The sequence below is a fragment of the Paramisgurnus dabryanus genome, chromosome 10 (assembly GCF_030506205.2).
Source record: "Paramisgurnus dabryanus chromosome 10, PD_genome_1.1, whole genome shotgun sequence".
NCBI classification, from domain to species: domain Eukaryota; kingdom Metazoa; phylum Chordata; class Actinopteri; order Cypriniformes; family Cobitidae; genus Paramisgurnus; species Paramisgurnus dabryanus.
The window spans coordinates 775746-798500 of record NC_133346.1 but is presented as its reverse complement, the minus strand read 5'-3'; the positions used below and the strand labels follow the sequence as shown (position 1 = coordinate 798500).

General features: G+C 36.4%; 1 protein-coding gene across 3 annotated transcripts in view; it reads left to right on the top strand.

Annotated features, from left to right (window-relative positions):
- The window catches only part of unc5cb (unc-5 netrin receptor Cb), a 139605-nt gene that overhangs the window by 76320 nt on the left and 40530 nt on the right, over positions 1 to 22755 (top strand). For all 3 annotated transcript variants that reach the window (XM_065264340.2, XM_065264349.2, XM_065264333.2), the window contains 3 exons: positions 81 to 308; positions 7865 to 8008; positions 18351 to 18454. In XM_065264340.2, the coding sequence (XP_065120412.1) occupies positions 81 to 308; positions 7865 to 8008; positions 18351 to 18454 (476 nt within the window). The remainder of the gene's footprint in view (positions 1 to 80; positions 309 to 7864; positions 8009 to 18350; positions 18455 to 22755) is intronic.

Genomic DNA, 22755 nt, shown 5'->3' with positions numbered 1-22755 from the left:
AAACATAAGTGTTTCCATAAACACTCCCAGTAAAACACAGGATTTCGAGATTAACTCTTTGTTTTGTCCTCTATCTATAGATGACGACTATCTCGGATTGGGGGAACTCCCTGAGACCTTCCCCTCCGACCCACCCGAGCCCCTCCCACACTTCCTGATGGAACCGGAAGAGGCGTACATCGTCAAGAACAAACCCGTCAATCTCTACTGCAAAGCCACGCCCGCCACGCAGATCTACTTCAAGTGCAACAGCGAGTGGGTTCATCAGAAGGAACATACGGTGGAGGAGCGCGTGGATGAGACCTCAGGTCAGTACAGTACGGTGGGAGGGGGTGTAAGTGAAAAGCATGAGAGCGAGGGCTCTCTGTAAACCGTCGAACACACAGACGTTTGTGCTCCCTCAGGCGGTCGAGTCTAAGAGTTGGAAAATCAAACAGATGAATAATTTAGAGGAGAGTTTTACAGAGCCTCCCTCCGTCCTGTTGTCTTTAATGAGAGTGGAATCTCTCAGTCTTGTTAAACTCTGAGGCGGCTCTGAGATGCCTGTAAAGCTACTGTGCTGTTATTGTTGGCTTGTTTGTGGTTGGCGTCTGGGACGTAGACATCATTAGGACTCCAGACAGCAAAGGTTTTCGTCTGCCACACAAACTCGGTGATAACAAACTCTCACGGGACTCTTCAGAGATGAGAATGACCGTCCTCATCTGAAGTTTATACACAAACTTTATAATGAAAACTCTGTCATTTACTCACTCTCATGTTGTTGCAAACCCATACAGATTTCTTGCTTCTTTGGAGGTGTATTGTCACACATATAGAACTCAATTTGTGACCCAAACGCCTTATTCAGCCTGCCGCCAAGTTGGTACAAAAACGAGGCTGTGAGGGATAAATATCCAGAGCGTGCGCTTTAAGTGCATTGTTTTGTACCGGGATGCTGCTCATTCAGCCATCAAAACACACAAAATACATCATTTGACACATTTCCACAGGACCAAGAACCTCAAAAATCATGGATTAGTAAAAATAAGAAGGGACATATGACCTAATTTGAGATAAGTATAGCGCGTTGTGTAAATAATATCCGTTTTGGATATATTAAACATGAGCGCATGTCCCATGTATTTTCTCCATTATGTTTTTTCAACATTAACTTAATAATGTCTGATTGACTTGATAAAAATGATTTACGTGATAGTTGATTGTTAAAGTATTGTTAGATGTAAAACCCCATATGAGCCCCAAAGTTGTGTAACTTACAAATGTTATTTAGTTAGAAATGAATCCTGCTTCTGTTGATTCCGGTCAATGTGCTTAACTCTTTCCCCGCCATTGACGAGATATCTCGTCAATTAAGAGAAAACGCTTCCCCGCCAATGACGAGATTTTCCGTCTTTCCGCAATACCGCTAGTATCCACCAGGTGGCGCACTTCCGAACTTTTTAAAACCGGAAGTATTGCCCTATGACAAGCTGCTGCATGTCCGTGTCTGTTTTAAAGATCGCTCTGAATGGGATCTCTATGAAAAGTCCGTCATAAAAATGGAATTATCTCTGCTTTTTGCTCAAAATATGGTATTTTTGCAAAAACCTACCCATATTCAAAAGCTGATTGCAAAAGAACCACTAAAGGTAGGATGAAACGGTTTTTTTTGTTTGAAAGCAGAGGGTCTGTTCTTTCATTTGGTATATTGTATGTTTATATATTTAAAGAAGAACATTTTCTGGAAGGCATTAAACTTTGGTGAAAATCATGAAAAACGCTGGCGCTGGCTGGCAACTTTTTTTAAAAACGCTGGCGGTGAAAGAGTTAAACAGGACTTACCCGATTAAAGTTTTTAACGTATTTATGACCTGCGTTTTTGTAATCTGTACAAATTGGTGTTATGTACTAAGTTATAGGACTTTATAAGGCGTGCACACCAAAGCTTTTACGCTTACAGTACAATGCTTAAAACATAAGAATTAGTGATAAGCCAACAGGCCAATTGCAAAACAGATTTTATATACACATTGCGTTGCTCTTATCTCAAAATGAGTTCATAATGTCTCTTCTTATTTTAACAATCCATGATTTCTGAGGTTTTTTTCCTGTGGAAATTTGTCAAATGATGTATTTTCTGTGTTTTGATGGCTGAATGACCAGCATCCCGGTACAAAACAGTACATTTAAAGTACGGCTGTGCAAAAATATCGATACAGTTAACTATCATGATAATTTCGCCACGAGTTTTCCCACGATTATCGGTATTTCGATCTCTACGACCTAGTTGTCGCTGTCCAGTTGTCTGTCATATATGACCATTCGGCCAATGTCTCAGAAGTTAGCGGGAGTGAGAAAATGGCAGAAAATATAAAAACACCTGCAGCTTTCAAAGGCGACGTGTGGAAGCACTTTGGCTTTACCAAAAAAGTCAGCTCTATTTTTTTACATTTTTCATAAAAAAGTAGAATTGTCGATGTTAGTTGAAATTGAGGTTTTTATAACAAAATGTAGGGGAGAGCACAGCAATTGGTAGATATTTAAAACCTCCTGTGTCAAAGAGCTAAAACCTTACAGCGATGTTAGCTGGTCTCAATTACAGGAGCAATCCCAGGATCAATTCTAGGATGTGTTTGTACTCATGCAGAAGGCGCTTTGGAAATTTAACTGCATTTTTGTTGGATGAAAGCTGTGCACAAATGATAAATATATAAATCAAACATTTCCACATTTCAACATGGTGATGGTCAGCTAAAGTAAAGTGAAGTAAAGAGTTTGGTCAAAGATAAACACTGACTGTGTGATCTGAGCCACTGTGATGCATCTCCGTTTATTGAATATTGGCCGTGATGTTTGACTAAAATCTCCAGACGGCACCAGCTCACGTGCACGCGTGTCCTCTGGGATTTAATATCCAGGCTTTCACCAAACCGTCGTTCAAAGCCCTATTGAAGAGTGTGATTGCTACCTGTGGGCGAACGCCGACAACTCAATTTCCCTTTTTGGCAGCTGAATGCGGCCAATCAAAGAAAGCGGCGGTGTTGTCTGTAATAGCTCCAGAGGCCTGTGGGTATTTGATTTTTTTTTCACAGACGCACACTGACCATTGTACTCCATCTCAACACAAACACATCACGCTCACACACAAGCGCACGCTTATCACACACACTGATGAGTTTAATGGGAAACTGTGAGGGGGAAATTGAAGGATTTATTTCATTTGTGTATTGGGGTTTAAGTTTAAAATTGTTTGGCAAACTGATTTTCCATTATCATAATGATGGGCTTCTTTGCCTTGAGACAATGACAGCGGAAGTGGACACTCAGTCTGCGTTCAAAACGAGGGGCAACCTTCCGATCTCTCTGATGAAGCCAATGCGGAAGTGATTAAACGCAATTCATCGACATTGACTGGCTCCTATAGTCAATTCCTATCTATGTTAACATGCCCATCTTTAAAAAAGAAAACAAAATTTCATCCTGGTACAAAAATACTTTTTGTTCTGTATAGCTCATTTTGCCCTTCATGACAACTGCAAGGGAGTGAATATTTTTGTAACTAATCCATTTAAATTATATCAGCCTTGAAGTTCTGCATAATTAAGGGTGTGGCTACTTGAGTGACAGGTGGATTGCCACTGCAATCACTACTGTCGAGCTAGGCAGGCATGGTTTAAGCAACCAGCCACCTCAGCTTCACCCATGTCTTCACCCATTTTCGGATATCCGTGAGTGATGCGTGGTGACACGTGGCCAAGATGGCGACGGCAGGCACAGCCTACTATTGGCTTCAAAAACGATCTTTCGGAAACCTATGGGTGACGTCACGGACACTACATCCATTTTTTTCCAGTCTATGGTCCAAAACAACCTACTTCCATACTGTATAGTAGGCGAAAAGCAAGTAGGCATCTGAATTCATAATATTCCAAATCAATGGCGGTCCGTGCATTTCACACCTAGGCCTTCAGTGGTGTCCTATCTAAATTAAACCATCTCATGTTACCATCATCATGACATCACGGCACTAGAAGCATGTCAACAGTTTAATTGCAAATTAAAATAGAAATGACTCTATTGATTTTGTGGCGGACTGACAAATAAATGAATGTATGGGAAACCTGCATTTCGATGATGCTCGCTCCCAATTTTTATGATGTCACAACAATAAGCAGTGCAAATATAATGACACACCTATAATAATCCATCCCACTCTGAACTGGTAGTAAACTCAATGGATGAGCTGACACGACCAGACCCATGGGGTAATATGCAAAAATTAAATTACATCTAATTCAGTGCACTGCTTTTAGAAATGAAGCTAAGTTTAATTATGCATTTTCAAAAAATCAGTCCCCTGCATAAATAAGAAGTGCATACTTTGCACATACTGCAAGAGTAGCACGATTAGTACAGTATGCCATTCTGAACATATCTATTATTTCCTCTATGTCTCACTCTCCAGTTTCCACAGATTGACAGAAAACCACAGATAGAAGCTGGTTGGGCTGGTCAATAGCTATTTGAGCCGATGGAAACATGATCTGATGGCCAAACGCTCTCTCTCTCTCTCTCTTTCTCTCTCTGTTTGTTAGGGAAGCAGATTAACAGATATTTTAGGCTGTGCACACACAGAGACAGTGAGTTATCAGTGCCAGGCTCTCTGCTCCAGTCTGTTAGCCCTGTGCATTCTCCGAAATAAAGGACTTTGCTTACTGTGGATGCCGAACAGCAGATCATTAACTGAATACAGATGGATTTCTTCGATGGAGTGGCTTTGAGGAGAAACACCTTCTCAAATGTTTCTCTATTGATTTGATCTCTTAAACACTCAGACTTTACAGATGGGGGTGTTTAGAATCTATTTATAGACCCTATCCTGTTCATTTAAGTTATTTTGATGGGTATCGGCCAATTTTAATTCAGGCTCGCTTAGACACGCTGAGCTATGGCACTTAGGAAAGAGACGTGCGGAAGATGGATGGCAGTCGATTTGTTAGACGCTGCACAACCTGAGCGTTTCCCGCCCGTCGTCTTTAATTATGTCGCTCGCCGTGTAAGACAGCCACCCGGAAGGAACGCTCCAATTTCATGCTTTTACATTGGTCGATGTTCAGGCTGAACCTCCCGCATGTAAACAAATGAGCGGACCTAATAGAGGTCATCTGAGGTCATCTGAACGTCCTTAATGCTGAAGAATCGCCGGCGTTAATCTTGACAGGCCAGCACCATTGATTGCTACATAGGATGCTAAGTTAATTACAGTGATGTAATACACAACACCACAGGCTTGAACGATGATGGGCGACATCCCAGCACTGAGGTCCAGCTGTCCATCTCCAGCAGATCAATAGAGAAGATGCTCAAAGCCCGAAATGATAATGAGGTGCACATCAATAACGCATCGTGTCAAACCCAAGACGGTAATCATTCATTACGGGAAAAATAATGAAAATGACTTAATCATTTTCCAGCGATGACATTGAGCGTTATCTGATTCATAGTGAGATCATTTATTGTTAATATCTCTTGTGATAATATAAGCTACATTTATTATTAGTGTTGTTTGGTAAGGAACTCCTCATTGTTACTGTAGCTCATATTAGAGAATATAGATTTAAAACAATGTATCTCTATGATCTTATGATTATTACTGGAAACACACTTGGGTAAATGTCTATAACCACCACAGGATCATTCAGTTTCATATGAACGCTGTATTTCCTTTAAAGCTGTGCTGCATTATATTTTAAAATGTAATGTAATTTTGATGTTAAATGAACAGTATGAAGGAATGTGGCCAAAACTGATATTGCAATCACAAAACTTTTGGCTAAAACTGGTACTGCAATCACACAACTGGTGGCCAATACACAAAATGACAACATAAACATCAGTTGAGGGCTGCATTTATGATTACATAACATTTTATGATTAATTGATATAAATTTCTTACATACTGTTCCTTTAATATATTGGCAAGTTTAAGTCGTGGTTTGCTTTGGATGACAGAAAGAATGTGAAGTACTATAATCATGGCATTAAAAATCGAATTTCACTGCCAACAGTAGATTTCTAATCCCAGTAAGCAGGTAAATCATTGGAGAAAGAGAAAAAGATTTGATTTGAGATTTTGTATTTGAGGATAGTTTTATAGGGAATGCTGTAATTTTACAGTAAAATAGAAAATACCTCACAGATCATTTATTATAAGATGTTAAAATTGCCACTTTGTAGGTGTGAGCAAAAATGTGCTGTTTTTAGGTGTGTCCTTTAAAATGCAAATGAGCTGATAATGCAAACACTGATCACCATAATGGTGGATTGTGGAAATTGAAGTGCAACTGTGCTGTCAATTATTATTTTCTCTCTCTCTCCCTCTCAATGGATAGTGCAGATTATGTGGCTGTAATATTATAATAAGATCCCCTTCTGACATCACAAGGGGAGCCAATTTTCAATTCGCTTTTTCACATGCTTGCAGAGATTGTTTTTCCAAAACTATGATACTGGGTTGATCTTTATCACATTTTCTAGGTTGATAGAAGCACTGACAACCCAATTATAGCAATTAAACATGAAGTCAGATTTTTATTATATCTCCCCTTTAATACAGTATGAATACCGGATGAGGCAGACCAGTACTGTGGTGATACTCTAGTACAGTAATTGTACCATGCTGCTTTGATGTGTGTATCATGGTTCTGTAAGGTACTTGCATGGTCTAAATTCCTCAGTTGTTAGTAGAGAAATGTTCGGTCTCTCTGTCTTAATTTCTGGAAAGAGTTTAGGAGAGAATTAAAGTCGCATGTGATGTTAAATGACTGTGGATGGACCCACACAAAATTAGTATGTAGGAGAAGCAGGAGGAGAGAATCCACATTTGCATAGAGGATTATTGTGGCTTTATGGCTCAGGAATGATAGCACTGGCTATGCAACCCAATCAGAACCTGTGCCCGGAAACCACCGCAGGGATCGTTGAGCGCGCGCACACACACACACACTAACACACACACACACACACACACACACGGATTCATGGGAAAAATACAGCTCGCTGTGTGAAATCACTTCAGTTTCTGTGAGTAAGAGATGCCTGTGTGAACACTCTCCTCTTACTCACTGGGAGAGAAATAAAATATTACAACTGTACTTTTAATGTTGCACCATATAGTTTGTTTTATTTTTACTTTTATTTGCACTATTTGTACGCAGCCCAAATGCAAATGCTTTGGCAATACAAATGTATAGTTTTTGTCATGCCAATAAAGCACAATTAAATTGAGAGAGAGAGAGAGAGAGAGAGAGCGAGAGAGAGAGAGAGAGAGAGAGAGAGGAGTAAATGATATTTAATGTCTGTGATTTGATTAGTGAAGCTCTTTCGTCATTCGCTCAGATTTGAGATTGAACACTTGATCCCTGTTATACAATTAATGATTACATCAACACTAAAGCCTTAAAGTGAACACATGGTTTGTAACGTGTTCTTCCAAAAGACAAAACATCCATCTGAGAGGCGCTGGCATTGACACGTCCCAGATGAAGAGTAATCAGAGGAGTTTAATGATCAGGATTCACAGGACCACTGTTACGTTACAAAGCCTCCAAACAACTCCATGAGGAGAAATCACAGAGCGCTAACAGAGACGTTTAGAGACCTGTGAGGGTTGTGTTACTGTTTGTGTTTAATGAACTTATAATGTATCTCTGTTCTTACATCAGCAGCTTTCTGACAAATAAACCAACTGTTCAGCTGTGGTTAAACACATGTAAAGAATTACAGTCAGAGATCTCAGATTAGTTTTACTGTCCTGCTTCTGTTATCAAAACTAAAGTGATGTTTACTGACAGCAGCTCTCTCTCTGTCTGTCTGTCTGTAGGTCTGGTGGTTCGGGAGGCCAGTATCGAGATCACCCGTCAGCAGGTGGAGGAACTCTTCGGGTTGGAGGATTTCTGGTGTCAGTGTGTTGCCTGGAGCTCAGCCGGGACCACCAAAAGTCGCAAGGCTCATGTGCGCATCGCCTGTGAGTACACATACACACACACACACAATGAAGACAGGTGTGTCTCAGGCAGTGTTGGGTGTAACTAGTTACTAAGTAGTTAGTTTAAAAACTTTTCCTTGATAAAATAAAGTAAGGGGTTACTCTATAATTTAATGACAGTAACTTCTGATGTAATTGAGGTAAATCTTGTGTATGGACTGAAGATCAATGCTATAATACAATAGTGCATTTAACATCAACATTTAAAGTCTAAGGTTAAAATGTATGTTTTTAACGAATCCTTCTCACTTTAAATACTTTAGTGAGTAAGAATAATGGTAACACCCTAGCTTATAATTCTCACTATTAATTGGTTGTTATAAGCTTTAAAATTACTAAGATATTGGCTGTCTATTAATACTTATAAGCAGATATTAATGCCCGATTTTGCAAAACCTTATTCTACATCCTTAATCCTACCAATACTTAAACTTAACAACTACTTTACTAACTATTAATAAGCAGTAATTATGAGTACATTGAGGTGAAAGTAGTTAATAGTTAGTTAATAGTAAAGTTGGACCTTAAAAGTGTAAGCAGAATAATTTATGTACTTTTATATGATTTATTTGAGCCGTTTCAAGCCTGTCCTTGTATTATTTACTAAATAGAGTTTAGAAAGTTATTAGTAAAATGTTATTAATTAATAATTAATGTAATGTAACTAGTAATAAATTACTTTTTTTGAGTAACTGGTCTAAGGTACACTTTGAGAGACAGCTTGAATCTTGAACTTTCCTATTCAGAAGTTTATTTTAAATGCATCTGTTAAATGCATAAATGTAAAAGTGTATAAACGGGAATCTCGTTGTTCTTTATTTGCTCTTTATTTTTTGCTGTGGTACTTTGGATTAAACCATAAACTATTTTATTAAACACAAAATTATTCCTTTTAAATGTTTTTTGTTCAGTTATACATGAAGCAGAAATATTTTTACTTTGACTGGGTTTCCATCACACAGATTTTGTGCAATTTGAAGGATCGCATAAGAAACGAGTGATGGAAACGCCAAATTTCAAATAAAAATCCATTAATTCACAAAAAAGTTTTTAACCTCGCTTGAGGTGGATTTTGGCTTATGCAAAAAAAGAGAAAATGCAAAATAATCTGAGATGGAGACGCATTTGACGTAGCGAACATTGACTGGTCATCTAGTTGTTTTAGCTGACGATATCTTTACCATATATGGGGCTCAACGTCGTCACAATGTCTGTCGGAACGCACTAAATTCGCATTTGTTTGCTTTTCTTTTTTGTGAATATTGAAAGGATTGGTTGGAAATCCCACACCTGAGACCCATCATTAATCTTAAGTTAGTCTTCCTCCTTCATCTGCTTATACTTAGTGTCAATGAATGTATTATATACTCTCGGACAGAAAGTGACAGGAACATCAACCTGAGACTTGTTAGATGTTGTGTCTTATTTCTCTGTTGGGTTAAATGTGAATCAGATGAGCTGGTCTCAGTTCAGTATTCATCATTCTGATCATTTGTTTTAAATGAAAATCTCTCTGTCTCTGTCCCCGTCTGTCTCTCTTTGTCTTTCACTATTAGAAACAGCCGGCATTATTGAGCTCTTTTTTGTTTTTTATTTGCAGCAGATGTTTTAATCAGTAACGCTCACAAGCGATAAATAAGCAGTGTTTTGTTGTTGCGGGTCGGTGATCAATGGATGCTCCATAAAGTTGTGAAGCTGTAAAGTCTGAATGAGTTGATTCATTGAGACGGTGATTTGTAGGGCTGTTGGTGTCGGGCACTTTTAGTCTGAGTTATGAGGGAATGAGTTTCGATCTGGACACAGACACACACACAGTGATTTATCTGAACACAAACCACTCAACAGATCAGTTCAGAGCTTTAGACCAGAGGAAGACTGTGACACCATACCTGTGTTCGGACCACACTACGTACCGTTCATACAGTGGGTACTCTACAGTTTGCACACTATCCTTGTTTTCTTTATCCCTCTAATACTACGTTGACCCACTACACCTGCCATAGTGTGCAGTGTAAACTGTGAAATGCTATATCGCAATGCAATGCCCTTGACATTTCATGTGAATAAGCTGGGATTTTTAACAAATGTAAAATGTACATATTTTGTTGATTTCATCATTGTTGCTATCACATACTACTTTTTATATATTTTTTATAATTAGTACACAGCAAAAATTACTATTTGTACTGTGTTTCAGTACAAATATCTAAAAATTCTTAAATCAAGATGAATTTTCTTGATGAGCAGAATGACCTAAGAAAATAAGTCTAGTTTTTAGATAAAAATATAAAAAGTCAATTTGTGCTTAAAACAAGAAAAAAAATGTCAATGGGGTAAGAATAAACTTTTTTATTAAACACTTAATTCAAGATAAATTCAAGAAAAATGTTGTTACCCCATTGGCAGATTGTTTTAAGCACAAATTCACTTAAATTATTAAGTTCTAGTTCTTTTATTTATAGAGCACATTTTACTAGTCACCAGGCTGACCAAACTGCTGTATGGAGTAAAAACAAGTCAAAACTAAATATAATAAAACACATATAAACAAAGTACATAATAAAATACCTAGTATTAATAACAATAAAAAGCACATATCTACCCATGTCAGTGTACGGTACATATATCTACCTAATTTATAATTAATTATTATAAATTATTTTTTGTCTAAAAACTAGGGATGCAAAACGATTAATCGTGACTACTGTCTTATTAAATCTATAATCTACAGAATAAAAGTTTTTATTTACATCATATATGTATGTACTGTGTATCATAATTATGTAAATACACACACATGCATGTATATATTGAAGTATTATTATTTATACATGTTTATATTTATATATCTGTTTATATTATATATAAATGTATTTCTTTTTTTTTATTATACATGTATGTGTGTGTGTATATATACACATATTTATTATACACAGTACACACACATATATGATGTAGACAAATACTTTTATTCTGCAAGTGATTGGTCGCGAGGTGTTAGGCATCCCTACTAAAAACTAGATATATGCTTTAGGTCATTTTGCTCATCAAGAAAATTAATCTTGATTTAAGAATGTTTAGATATTTGAACTGAAAACAAGACAAAAATGGGTGATTCTCACGAAATCCAGATTTAAAGCCAATTTTCATTTTTTTGCATATATAAGATTAAGGTCTGAACTTACTATAACCATTATTTTTAGAGGATTTAAAAATATTTCCTATAGAATTATTTACATTTTTTTTAGATTATCATTATCAAAAAATTATCATTACGGCAACTTGATATTACATTAAATATATGCATTTACAAACTCTTGTTTCGGTAATGAGAACTAAAAAGTTGTCTAGGTACTATGACAAACAAAATTTCAACTTTTACCTGGAGAGATAAAATAAGAACTGCTTACCTGGTAGCCATCTTGAGTGTCACAGTCAATTATGTCCCTAACAACTATTTTTTTTAAATGTTAGTTCCTTGAGGGCTTAAACAATGATTGAAAATTGTTGCGGAGGATGAGAAAATTTATTTTCTCTACATTTACCAATGATCACCAAATACCACATGTTTCTTTACTGTAAATGTTTATAGTATAACATGCACTGAAGCTTTTTATTTTTTTTTTATTTTTTTAATTATAAATATTTCCATGCCAAAGAACCCAAATCTAGTCATGGACACATTACGGTAATGAACATTTTCCCCTTAAATTTGGAAAAATCAACAAAATTTGTATGATAGTACATGAAGAGATGTTTGTAACTGTATGCTGCTTATTTTGATAGCATTTACTCTTATTATCAAAATGTTTCATGACACCTCAAATCTAATTTCACGAGAATCACCCAAAGAAAATCATTTTTTGCAGTGTATGCTTTTGTGCATCATGCAGTACTTTTTGTGCAGTAGTCAGTATGTTAGTATTCATTGTGTCGACCTCAGGTTTAAAGAGAGATGCAGATTGATGGTCAAGCATTAGTTTTATGTTAAATGTATTTTTTCACATTAGAGTAAGCGCAGTCATTGGCGCAGTGAATCTCTGTGCTGCCAGCTTTAGTTTAGACGCGCTGGGATGAGGATGGAGAGTTAAAGTATGTAAATGGCCCTTAATTCACTAAGTGGATGTGTTTTGCTACTTGTGCTAAATTACACAAGTTAATGTAATTGTTTTCACATGCGTCCACGTGTGCGGCCGCGGCCTGGCAGAAGAGGCTCGTGGGATTTCAGCTCTGCCCGCCGGGCATTTTTGCGTTGGGGTTCTACGGTTAGATATTTCATAGATTCTCTGCCGCTTGGCCCGGACTCTTTATATCTGAAAGACGTTTTCATCACGCCCAATACAAGCTGTTATATTTTTCCCCAAAGCGTTCCTGTTATAAAAAGATCAGAACAATTTTCATGTCCGGAGCCAATAAAAGTCATTCTGTTGTGTGTATTTCTCACATCTCAAAAAGTCTCTTTTATTTTCCTGGCACATTCTCACACAGGGTGGATTTTAAACTTAACTGCTTTGGTTTTTATACGAGTACACAGAAAATGTGCCTGCGTGGTGAACTCAGCACCGATTAGTTTTGGGTTTGTGAATGATTTTGGTTGCTAAGGTGTACTCGAGCGGTCTTTAGTTCATGGGATTTCTTTAATCAAGTTTATATTCCAGCAGATAGAAATCTTAATTCTGATAATCCAGGTGCAGTGGTTTCTGTTTCATAAAGTTGAAAATCTTTGCTCTGCAACAACACAAAACTCTTGTAGACTTTCATGTATTGAAGTTTTGAGAGTGAAATGTGTGTAACATCTACCGTCTCCACCTCCATTAATTTATAATGGGCAGAGAGCTTGTGTAGCACTGCATATCACAAATGGCATTGTAATGCGTTTGGCCCATTAGAGAAGGTTATAAATCCAGCGTGCGTTCATACCTCACATTATTTTTCGCTCAGGTTTTTGGCCCTGGAGCCGCACAAAATATGGATCACAGAACCCCAAAGTGCCTTAAATCGGGTCAGCGGCCAGGCGGTAGCTCACTTCAGCTGCTGTTGATGTGACAAACCGAGTAAAGAATTCAGCCAACACACTACATACTAGAACAAATATTGAGGAGAGGCCTGATTTAGCACACTTGACAATCGGAAACTATTCAGAAGGGGGCGACAGATTTGACAGGAACACGTTCTTCGGGCGATACGCCAGGACGCGGTGAGTCAGCGGCCAAACATACAAAGAATAAAACAAGAACAACTGCTTCAGAAGCTCTCGGCCCACTACAAAGTTTTGACTTTTCTTGGTCACTTTTTGTAAATATAAATTGTCTTGACTGCTGACGACTAAAGAAAGTCAAACTTCAGCATGTAACTCTCGTCAGAATGAAATGAAAGTGCCAGCAGCTGTTGTGGATTTACACTTGATGTTGTTTCAATCTCATGTGTGTCAGAATTACAGCTATTAATTGTGGGCTCATAGGAGCTTTAATCCACTGAAACACTGAGATCTGGAATGAGATCCTTTACAAAAATTAACCATGTTTTTTGTGGTAAAAGTGTAGTAACCAAGTTTTTTTGGTGTATTGATTACTATAAGCAAAACCATGCTTTTACTAACACTGTTAAAGCATTTTTCTTAGCATTTTGTCAAATCAACACATTTTAACTTGAATTTATAAGTCATGTCAACTTTTTAAGCCAAAACTTAAAATTGTAGGTTAATTTGACTTGTTGTTTTAACTTCATGCTGCATTTTTTTGCAATGATTTTTTGGTTTTAACTTTAGTAAAACCTTGGATAATTTTCGTAAGGAATGTTTAATGTGTCAGCGTCTCACCCACACTTCATTCTGACAACAGCTGACAAACACATTTGTTTTGTACTACAGCGCTGTGTCCTCTCAATGCTGTTTTCACTGCACTTATTAGACTTTTTAATTATTTGTAAATAGTACTGTGTTTTATAGTCCAATGTTGTCCTTTTTTCTTAATAAATCTTAAAGGGACACTCCACTTTTTTGAAAATATGCTAATTTTCCAGCTCCCCTAGAGTTAAACATTAGATTTTTACCGTTTTGCAATCCATTCAGCTGAACTTCGGGTCTGGCACTACCACTTTTAGCATAGCTTAGCACAATATATTGAATCTGATTAGACCATTAGCATCGTGCTCAAAAATAACCAAAGAGTTTTAAAAATTTTCCCAGGCAGTGATAGTACGCAGTGCCCGAAAATAATCATGTGGTGAAAGTTATGAAAGGGACTATTTTCAGACGCTGCGTAATATTATTTTACCTGCTGCATCCATGTTACATCAGCAAAGTCCTCGAAAATGTTTTACTCTAGGGGAGCTGGAAAATGAGTATATTTTCAAAAAAAGTGGAGTGTCCCCTTAACTCTAGTGTTTTAAAATAAAGTTGCTCTTGATTTTCACAAACGTTTAATGCCTTCCAGAAAATGTTCTTCTTTAAATATATAAACATACAATATATCAAATGAAAGAACAGACCTTTTGCTTTCAAACAAACAAACTTTTTCAGTTTTTACTGTTGTTGGATCAGTGAATGCTTCAGTGTTTTATAAGTTGGGTAAGAGCGACACCTAGTGGATGATAGCGGAAATATGGCTTGGTGTAAAAACTCATTATTGACAGGGAAACGTTTTCTCTTAATTCATAAATTAACTTGACAATGGTGGAGAAAGAGTTAAATGTCTTATATTTTTTTAAATCAGATCTGATTTTCTCTACCAAGTTTTTTGCCATGGAAATGGCCTTGTTGCTGAAATGACATAAAAACTATATATGACAATAACAAGTCTTTTTTGTTGAAATGAACTTTCCCATTTTGGCCGGATATACTCTTTTAACTGTCTGCTGAGGTTTAAATCATAATAACACTTTCATACTTTAATAAAACTGGAAGGTTCATAAAATTAGTTTAATGACACTCTTTAAGAAACTTAATGGCTAAATAAAATGGAAATATAAATAATCATAATATTCACAATGTTGCTTCATTTTATATTAGTGAAAAATCAATGCAAACACATTGAATATTTCATAAAGTAACCAGTCACAGATTCGTGTGTGTTTGTGAGTCTGTGTGTGCATGTGCGTGTCCTCTTGGCATTCTGTCTGTTTGACCTTGTGTTGTTGTTGTTGTTGTATATCCGGACACCCACAGGGTAACTTGCTGTCTCTGTCTGGCGACAAACCCACTCAACAGCACAATAACCCACAGCTCTCAATGTCTCTCTGTGTAGTGTGGGAGTCAAATTCAATGCAAATCATCGCCATTTACAATGTGTGACCCGATAATAATGAGATTTTGAGTAGAGGATCTTAAAGCAGCTGACCTAAGATCAGCCAAGAATCACGAAAACAGCTTTTAACCTGAGAAAGTGCTGTAACTCGAGCGATTTTTGCTTAAATGACAAAAACATTTCATAAATCATTCGATCTGACGTCTTTATGTTGATACATCTACAGTATAGACAGATTCATATGTATGAGCGCAGAGAGCTTTCAGTTGCGTGAACCCAAATACATTTACAATAAACCTCTTTACAGCAGTATGTGAGGATAGACTTGCATATATTACTTTTTATCAGGTGGTAACGTTATACTTTAATTCATATCTATACAGTATAATGTATATGTTAAAGTATCATATAGCCACTCAATACCATCATAACATCATGTTGTTTTTATAAGGAAGTCTGTACCGTGATGTAGCCAAGACCTTTGATCGATTTTCTATACTGCTTTAAAATTTAATGCAACCTTTAACATTATGTCATGATCAACAGTTTAAACCTATGTTGTGTTGCGCCACTTACAGAAGATCACATGAGCAGGAATTCTGCACTGCTATTGGTGTTCGCCACATTGCTTCACTGCTTATTTCCTACAGAGGTTAAAACTAAAAACTTTTTACCAGCCGTTTCTTTATTCGAACATGAAAATCACATCCAAATCTGAGCTCTTTTGTTAAACTTTAGGCTTTGACTTGATTATATTTGACTTGTTGAGCTTTGTTAGGTAATGATGTTTCTGTATGAGACAATGATTGTATGACACACATCTTATCTGATCTCAGTGGCCATGTTATTACCAGCAGAAAACAATAACATCTAATGAACCTTTGGTCTGCTGGAGCGAGACGCTCTCTACCGCTCCAGACGCTCACATCAATGTTGGCATGATGCTTGTGTTTCAAACCCAAAGAAAACACCTCAGGTTACGTATGTAACTGTTGTTCCCTGAGAAGGGAACGAGACACTGCGTCTCCCTTGCCATACTTCATGCATCCCTGTTACGCCTGCTTCGGCATATTTCAGCTAGCGATGGGCATTTACACGTTGCCTTTTATACTTCATGTCTCCCAGTTCCCACAAAAGGAAACCTCAATAGGTTTTGATACACAGCCTGTTTTAGGATCAGAGTATTATCATTAAATAAGCTATGTGTATGTGAATGTGTGTGTGTTTCTATCACTGAGAGAAATGAGGCTGTACCCATTTGTCAACATGACAGCATATTCCCATCATACATTTATATAGTAAATGACACTGACAGAGATAAGCGTGTGGAAAATTCCCTTGCTTAAACAGATATTAATAAAACTGGCCTTAGAAAATTTGAGATTGTGTATAGATAAAAAACGTGCAGCTGCATTATGAAGGGTTCTGTTTTATTTCTTGCGTACGATTGAAGTGTTTAATGACATTAATATGCAGCAAGAGGCATAAAACTCATTACACATCCCTGTTAAAATCAGTCATTAGCATGTGCTGCAACACTGTTCTCAGACCTGCCATACTTTATTCAAGCTCCAAGTCAAATATGTACTGAAGAAAGTAGAAGTCACAGCGAGATGGGCAGCATCTGAATGAAGCCTTTAATACAGATCAGTATTCCTGCAGGTTCCTATAAGCTGTGAGGAGATTTCTGAGGAAAGACTCGGTTAGATTTAGGGCTGCAATCGTCAACTAATCTGTTATTTCTTCCAATTAAACAAGATGAACTTTAATGAAAAATATTTCAAATGTTTAAACATTTATTTTTGCAGTTTTTTATTGTGCATGCTATAAATTATGTAATTTAATGTTTTGCCCCTTTCAGGTCACCATTTATGGGCTATTTCACCGAATCGGGTTTATGGGATGGTTTACCGGACAGGGTTTAAGTTAAGCCAGGACTAGGCTTTAATTTTATTAGGACTTTTTACAAACAGACCTTACAAAAAACAATACGGGTGTGCATCTTGAGACAAAACAATGCACTGATATATGTTTAAATTTATGAAGGCAGCTCAAACATGCATTTCAGTCTGGGACTTGGATAAACCCTGTCTAGGAAACCACCCTATGTATAAAATTCTAAAAAAATGTAACTCTAAAATACATTTTATTATTACGCAAAGTGTCCTGCATATAAATCTAACACCAAATTTAAACTATATAATATAAAACATTAATAATACGACATAAAACAGCATTTTTTACTCTCTATATTTATACTTTCTATTTAAATATAAAGCATAAGGGTCAGGATTCTTCAGATATCTTTATTTTTGCATTTTTGTGTGGGTCCATATGCCATCTTTGCTTTAAATATTGTTTACCATTGGAAAGTCATAATATTTTAGATAAAATGCACATTTTAGTCATTTCACTCAGTCCTGTTACCCTCTGAAAATCCAGAAATATCCTACAAGTCAAATTTTCAAGAGGTGTTTCATCATCTTGATCTTCTGAAGGTCATGTGAAGATCTAAAGTTACTTTTCGTTTTTTCTTTTCTGTATATTTTACGATTTTGATGCTATGACTGTAAATGTCAATCTTAATGTTCAGTTGCCTATATTACTTCTTGAATGTTATTGGTTTATAAAAAAAAAAAAAAGGTAAATCACTAGAATTAGAATTAGTGTCTTCATGCTTTTAGCAGATATCTAATGCATCTCATGTATTTGCTAAATTTATGCTAAACACTCAGTCTTATTACTTTCAGTCCTTACCAAAAATTCTCCATCCTCCATTAAGAAACCATGTTAAAAAAATAAACTAGTTACCCAAGATTGACCAATGCTCATTTTGAAAGTGTTTTTAGATTTAGTGTTAAAAAAGATAAAACAACATGCAAATGTCACAGATTCAGTGGAATGGCCCTTATACAACACTTTATACATTAATGTGTGATTGAAAGCAACTTTACAAGTGTTCATTAATTATTAAACATTAAGATAATTATATCATTTTTAGTTTTATATATCCATCAAGTCTCATATCTAAATATTTGTGATCTTTAACATTTCTTTGTATGTCTGTTTCTTTATAGATCTGAGGAAAACCTTTGATCAGGAGCCGCTGGGTAAGGAAGTGTCACTGGAACAGGAAGTGCTTCTGCAGTGCCGCCCACCTGAAGGAATACCTGCAGCTGAGGTATGAGCTCATACTGATCACTGATCAGTTTAATGCCACATTAGAGATGAGCGTGTGCTTAAACCGAGAGCAGCTTCTTCTGCACACAAATGTCAGACTTCATTGAGAAACATTTACCTCAGTGGCCAGCTGTTCATTCACATTTAGCTCCACTGCGCGCATTGATTGTGACATCGATTGTAGCTGTCAGACAAACTCGTCCTAATGACAGAAGAAATTTTTGCTAAACACGATTAATGATGGTGCCGGTAAAGGATGTTTAGTCCTTTTCCCAAAGCGTCAGGGAAACAGACTGAAGGTGAAGGAGGTTTAACACCTCAGGATGAGTTTTTCTCTACCTCTTTACCGTCTTAATGTGTTGTGTTATAAGCACTACTGTTGTGTATTTAACACTGTGTTGAGTTAGAGGTTGAGGTGTGTGCGTGCGTGTGTGTGTTTAAATGATCAGCAGAAGCTTTTAATAGGAGAAAGTGCCGCAGGGAGAAGTTTGAACATTTGGTCGTGTGCAGATAAGCAGCAGTGATGTTTTCCTGCAGTGATGTTTGCTTTTCAAATGTAGGTTTATATATTTCCTGAAGGCCAGGCTGTCATCAAATGCTTTTTAAAGATCACTGAATGACCACTTGACTTTTTGTGGTTGCAGGACAAGTTGTTTATGACTTGTTTGGGTTGGGAAAATCAATATGTATGTTAGGGGCTATTGAAATGGTTTATTACAAATTTATGATCTGAATTTTAATAGAAAACCTGATTGGTGTATTGTCTGAAGAAAATGTATTTTGTTTGCCGTAATATGGGGTGGTCTATGGGTGCAACTAACGATTCTTTTCATAATCGATTATTCTGCCGATTATTTTTCCGATTCATCGACTAATCGGATAAAAACACATATTTACTTAGATTTTTCACTTATTATAGCTAAATAAGGCACTAAATGGTGGTGTGCAAGCATGTGACATCTAGGACCAAGTAATCAATAATATAATTTGGGTGGTCTGTCATAATATGGGATGCTTGCCAGGATCTTGCTGTGTGGTTGCTAAGGTGTTTTGGGTGGCAGTTCATTATAGTTGAGTGATTAAACATCATGACTTCATCAAACACACAGTCAGTATTTATAGAAATGAAAGAGTTGAATAGATGAGCTCAATCTCTCCGGGGATTATGTTGACTTGAGTTCGTGAGACGTTTCCTTTGATTCCGCTCAAGGACCCACGCTTGACCTGGAAAAGGCAAAGTTAAGTGACCAGAACCCTGACGCTTTTATTGCAGGTGAAAATGCTGATGGAACAAATGGACTGAAATCTAAAGGGAGCTGTTTGCACCCCGCCAGGGGAACAATTTCTCATTTTAAAGATGTAGGACCTGTATGAACACACAGGAGTCTTTGGCAGCAGATAGACTGCGTGTCTCACTTTCACATTAAAACTCATTTGTGCTGGAGAAAATTGTGCATCACAGATGGTGTGGCTAACTTTCACTTGGCATAAGTTGTTGAAGTTATTTTCTCTCTTTTTTTTACCATTTGTTTGTGGAACGGTACTTTTTCAAACACAGTTACTGCCGATGCAATAACATACCAGACTTCTTCTTTTTGTGATATTTTGATGCTTCAACTTAACTCTTTCCCCGCCATTGATGAGTTGTGTCATCAAATAAGCTTAGCTGTCAATGATGAGTTTTTACAGCAATCCATATTTCTGCTATTATTCACCAGGTGGCGCTCTTACCCAACTTATAAAACACTGAAGCATCCACTGATCCAAAAACAGTAAAAACTCTCTGTATGTTTTGATCATCGGTCCAAATCTGATCTCTAACAAAAGTCATTTACAAAAATGTTATTATATCAGCTTTTTGCTCAAAATAAAAGAGAACAAATGAGGGTAGGAAAAAACGTTGATTTTTTTTTAAAGCAGTTGTTTGGTGAGATAAAAAAAAATATATATATATAATAAAAAAATAAATAAATTTACCAAAAGTATGTACTGTAATATTTTTTAAAATATGTTTACAAAAATTACAAAAAAATTTCACCAATCTTTTTTGGCCAATTTTTTTATATTTTGGAAAATACTTAAGATTTTAAAGCACTTATATTCATGTCGCATTGGAAAAAAACTTTTTATGTTACAAGCCTGTAAACAACAAGTTTAAAAAGGGATAAGTTAAATATATTTTCAACTGCAAAAATGAACTTATAATTTTATATTTTATACAAACTTTTATATTTTGGCTACGAAAAATTAAATTTTTGCCTTATATTTTTTGAAACTAAACATATTTTAATTAAGCTTTAATTTTTACAATAATGTATTAAGCATATTTTGAAAACATATTTTTGGCCAAATAAATGTTTTTGTTTGTTTGTTTGTTTTTTTGCAGTGTGGGGTAATTGACCAATGATTCAGTTTAAAGTTATTACTTATTCTCAATTGTTGCTGTTAAAATCATTGTAAGCCATCAGAATTGTAAAATCGTTCGAAACAATCATTTATCTTAAAGATCATGACAAATATAAATCCAGTGTGAACAGATTGCTGGTGTTTGTATAACAGTGTGTATGTCTTTACCTGTCCATTATCACTGTCTGTTTTTCTAGCACTAGATGACATGAAGCATTTAGGTGTGTAATGATGAGTAAAAGGTCAGAAATGAAGTTCAGACACAGATTTGAGTTTAGTAAGAGACAGTAAACATGCGACCGCAGGGCAGTGATAAACACTCAGAGCTGCATGACTGCTGTTAATGGCATAAAGTAACAGAACGGCCTTCTGGGTAATTACACTCAGACACAGAAAAGGCGATGAAGAATAAAACGTTTCATTTATTTCCGTTCCTTTCGTGAGTTTATAAAGAGGATTCCTGAACACAGAGAAGTTCAATTCTGTTTAGTTTTCACTGTACACTCTAACAAAATGCAACATTTTTGTAAAATCCAAAATTTTTTGGCGCTCTGTTCAGAAGTCAAATGTAGGTGGATGTGTCGAAGTGCATTGTGGGATTTGTGTATGTATGTGTGTGGCACACACCGCCCCTGCGCATCTGTTGGAGTGTTGGCATGGGTTAGTATGCATGAGTTGGGTCTGATCTCAGTCCAGTGTGAGGCGGAGCAAAGGTTAGCACAGACAGACACCACATCAGTACCCATCAGTGTCAGCGCCGCTAACAGCACAACAAAGTGAACGTGAGATGTGTTTGTGGATCAGGACTGACAGCCAGACGACGCTCGTTCTTAAAGTAAAGAAACACTTCCATTACACTGATTAACTGCGTTTGTAAGTGAAAGAACAAACATCTTTGATCCTGCCCGCTGTCTCACCCACCTGTCTCTCTTCTTGCTGTCTTTCTCCTCCTCTTACATCAGTGTTTAGGGATTTGCAGGGATATATATATGCTGTATACAGTACTGTTAATATATAATACTAATAATGAGTTTATTTATGACATGCTGCTGCAGATAGTGTGACGCATTATCTTAGACTGTCACAGTCATGACATTTGAGAACTGATCTAAACAGACACTGTTGGCTTGCGGTTGTGTCGGTATAAAAATATTCAGTCATCGTTTCATTCTAGTGTAAAATCTTTGCTATCTCACAGAAACAGATGGAAGTGTTTTAGTAAGAGATGAAATGTGATGATGAGCAAAACTTTCATACAATATGTACCATATATACCTGAATTATATTGTAATAAGGCTGCATAACGATTAATCGTGACTAATCGTTTGCAGATTATACGTTTTTGTTTACATTATATATGTGTGTGTGTGTACTGTGTATAAAAATTATGTATATGTAAATACACACACATGCATGCATATATTTAAGAAATATTTAAATATTTTGATGTATATACATTTGATGTAAACAAAAGCACTTATTCTGCAAACGATTAGTCGCGATTAATCGTTATGCAGCCCTATCATTATGTTATCTTGAAACACTTTATCTGTCTTTATTTTAAGTGTGTCATTTCTAATCCAGATTTGATCTGCATTTTCAAACAAACACTGTTAACCCCCATGTTGATTAGAGTCTTAAAAACTTGAAAAGTGTTAAATTAAGAAAAATATAGAAAAGGAAAAAATTGCGATTAAATTGTGATTAATCATTAACTCATGACAATCATGCGATTAATCTAGATTAAATATTTTAATCGATGAACAGCCCTATTAATAACTAAAGTCACTCATGTGTGTCTATTATTTACAAATATGACCATAAACACGACACAAGAGAAACACATTTTCATGACAGTTTTCTGTTAAGAGACAAACATTGTTTGGGTTTCAAAAC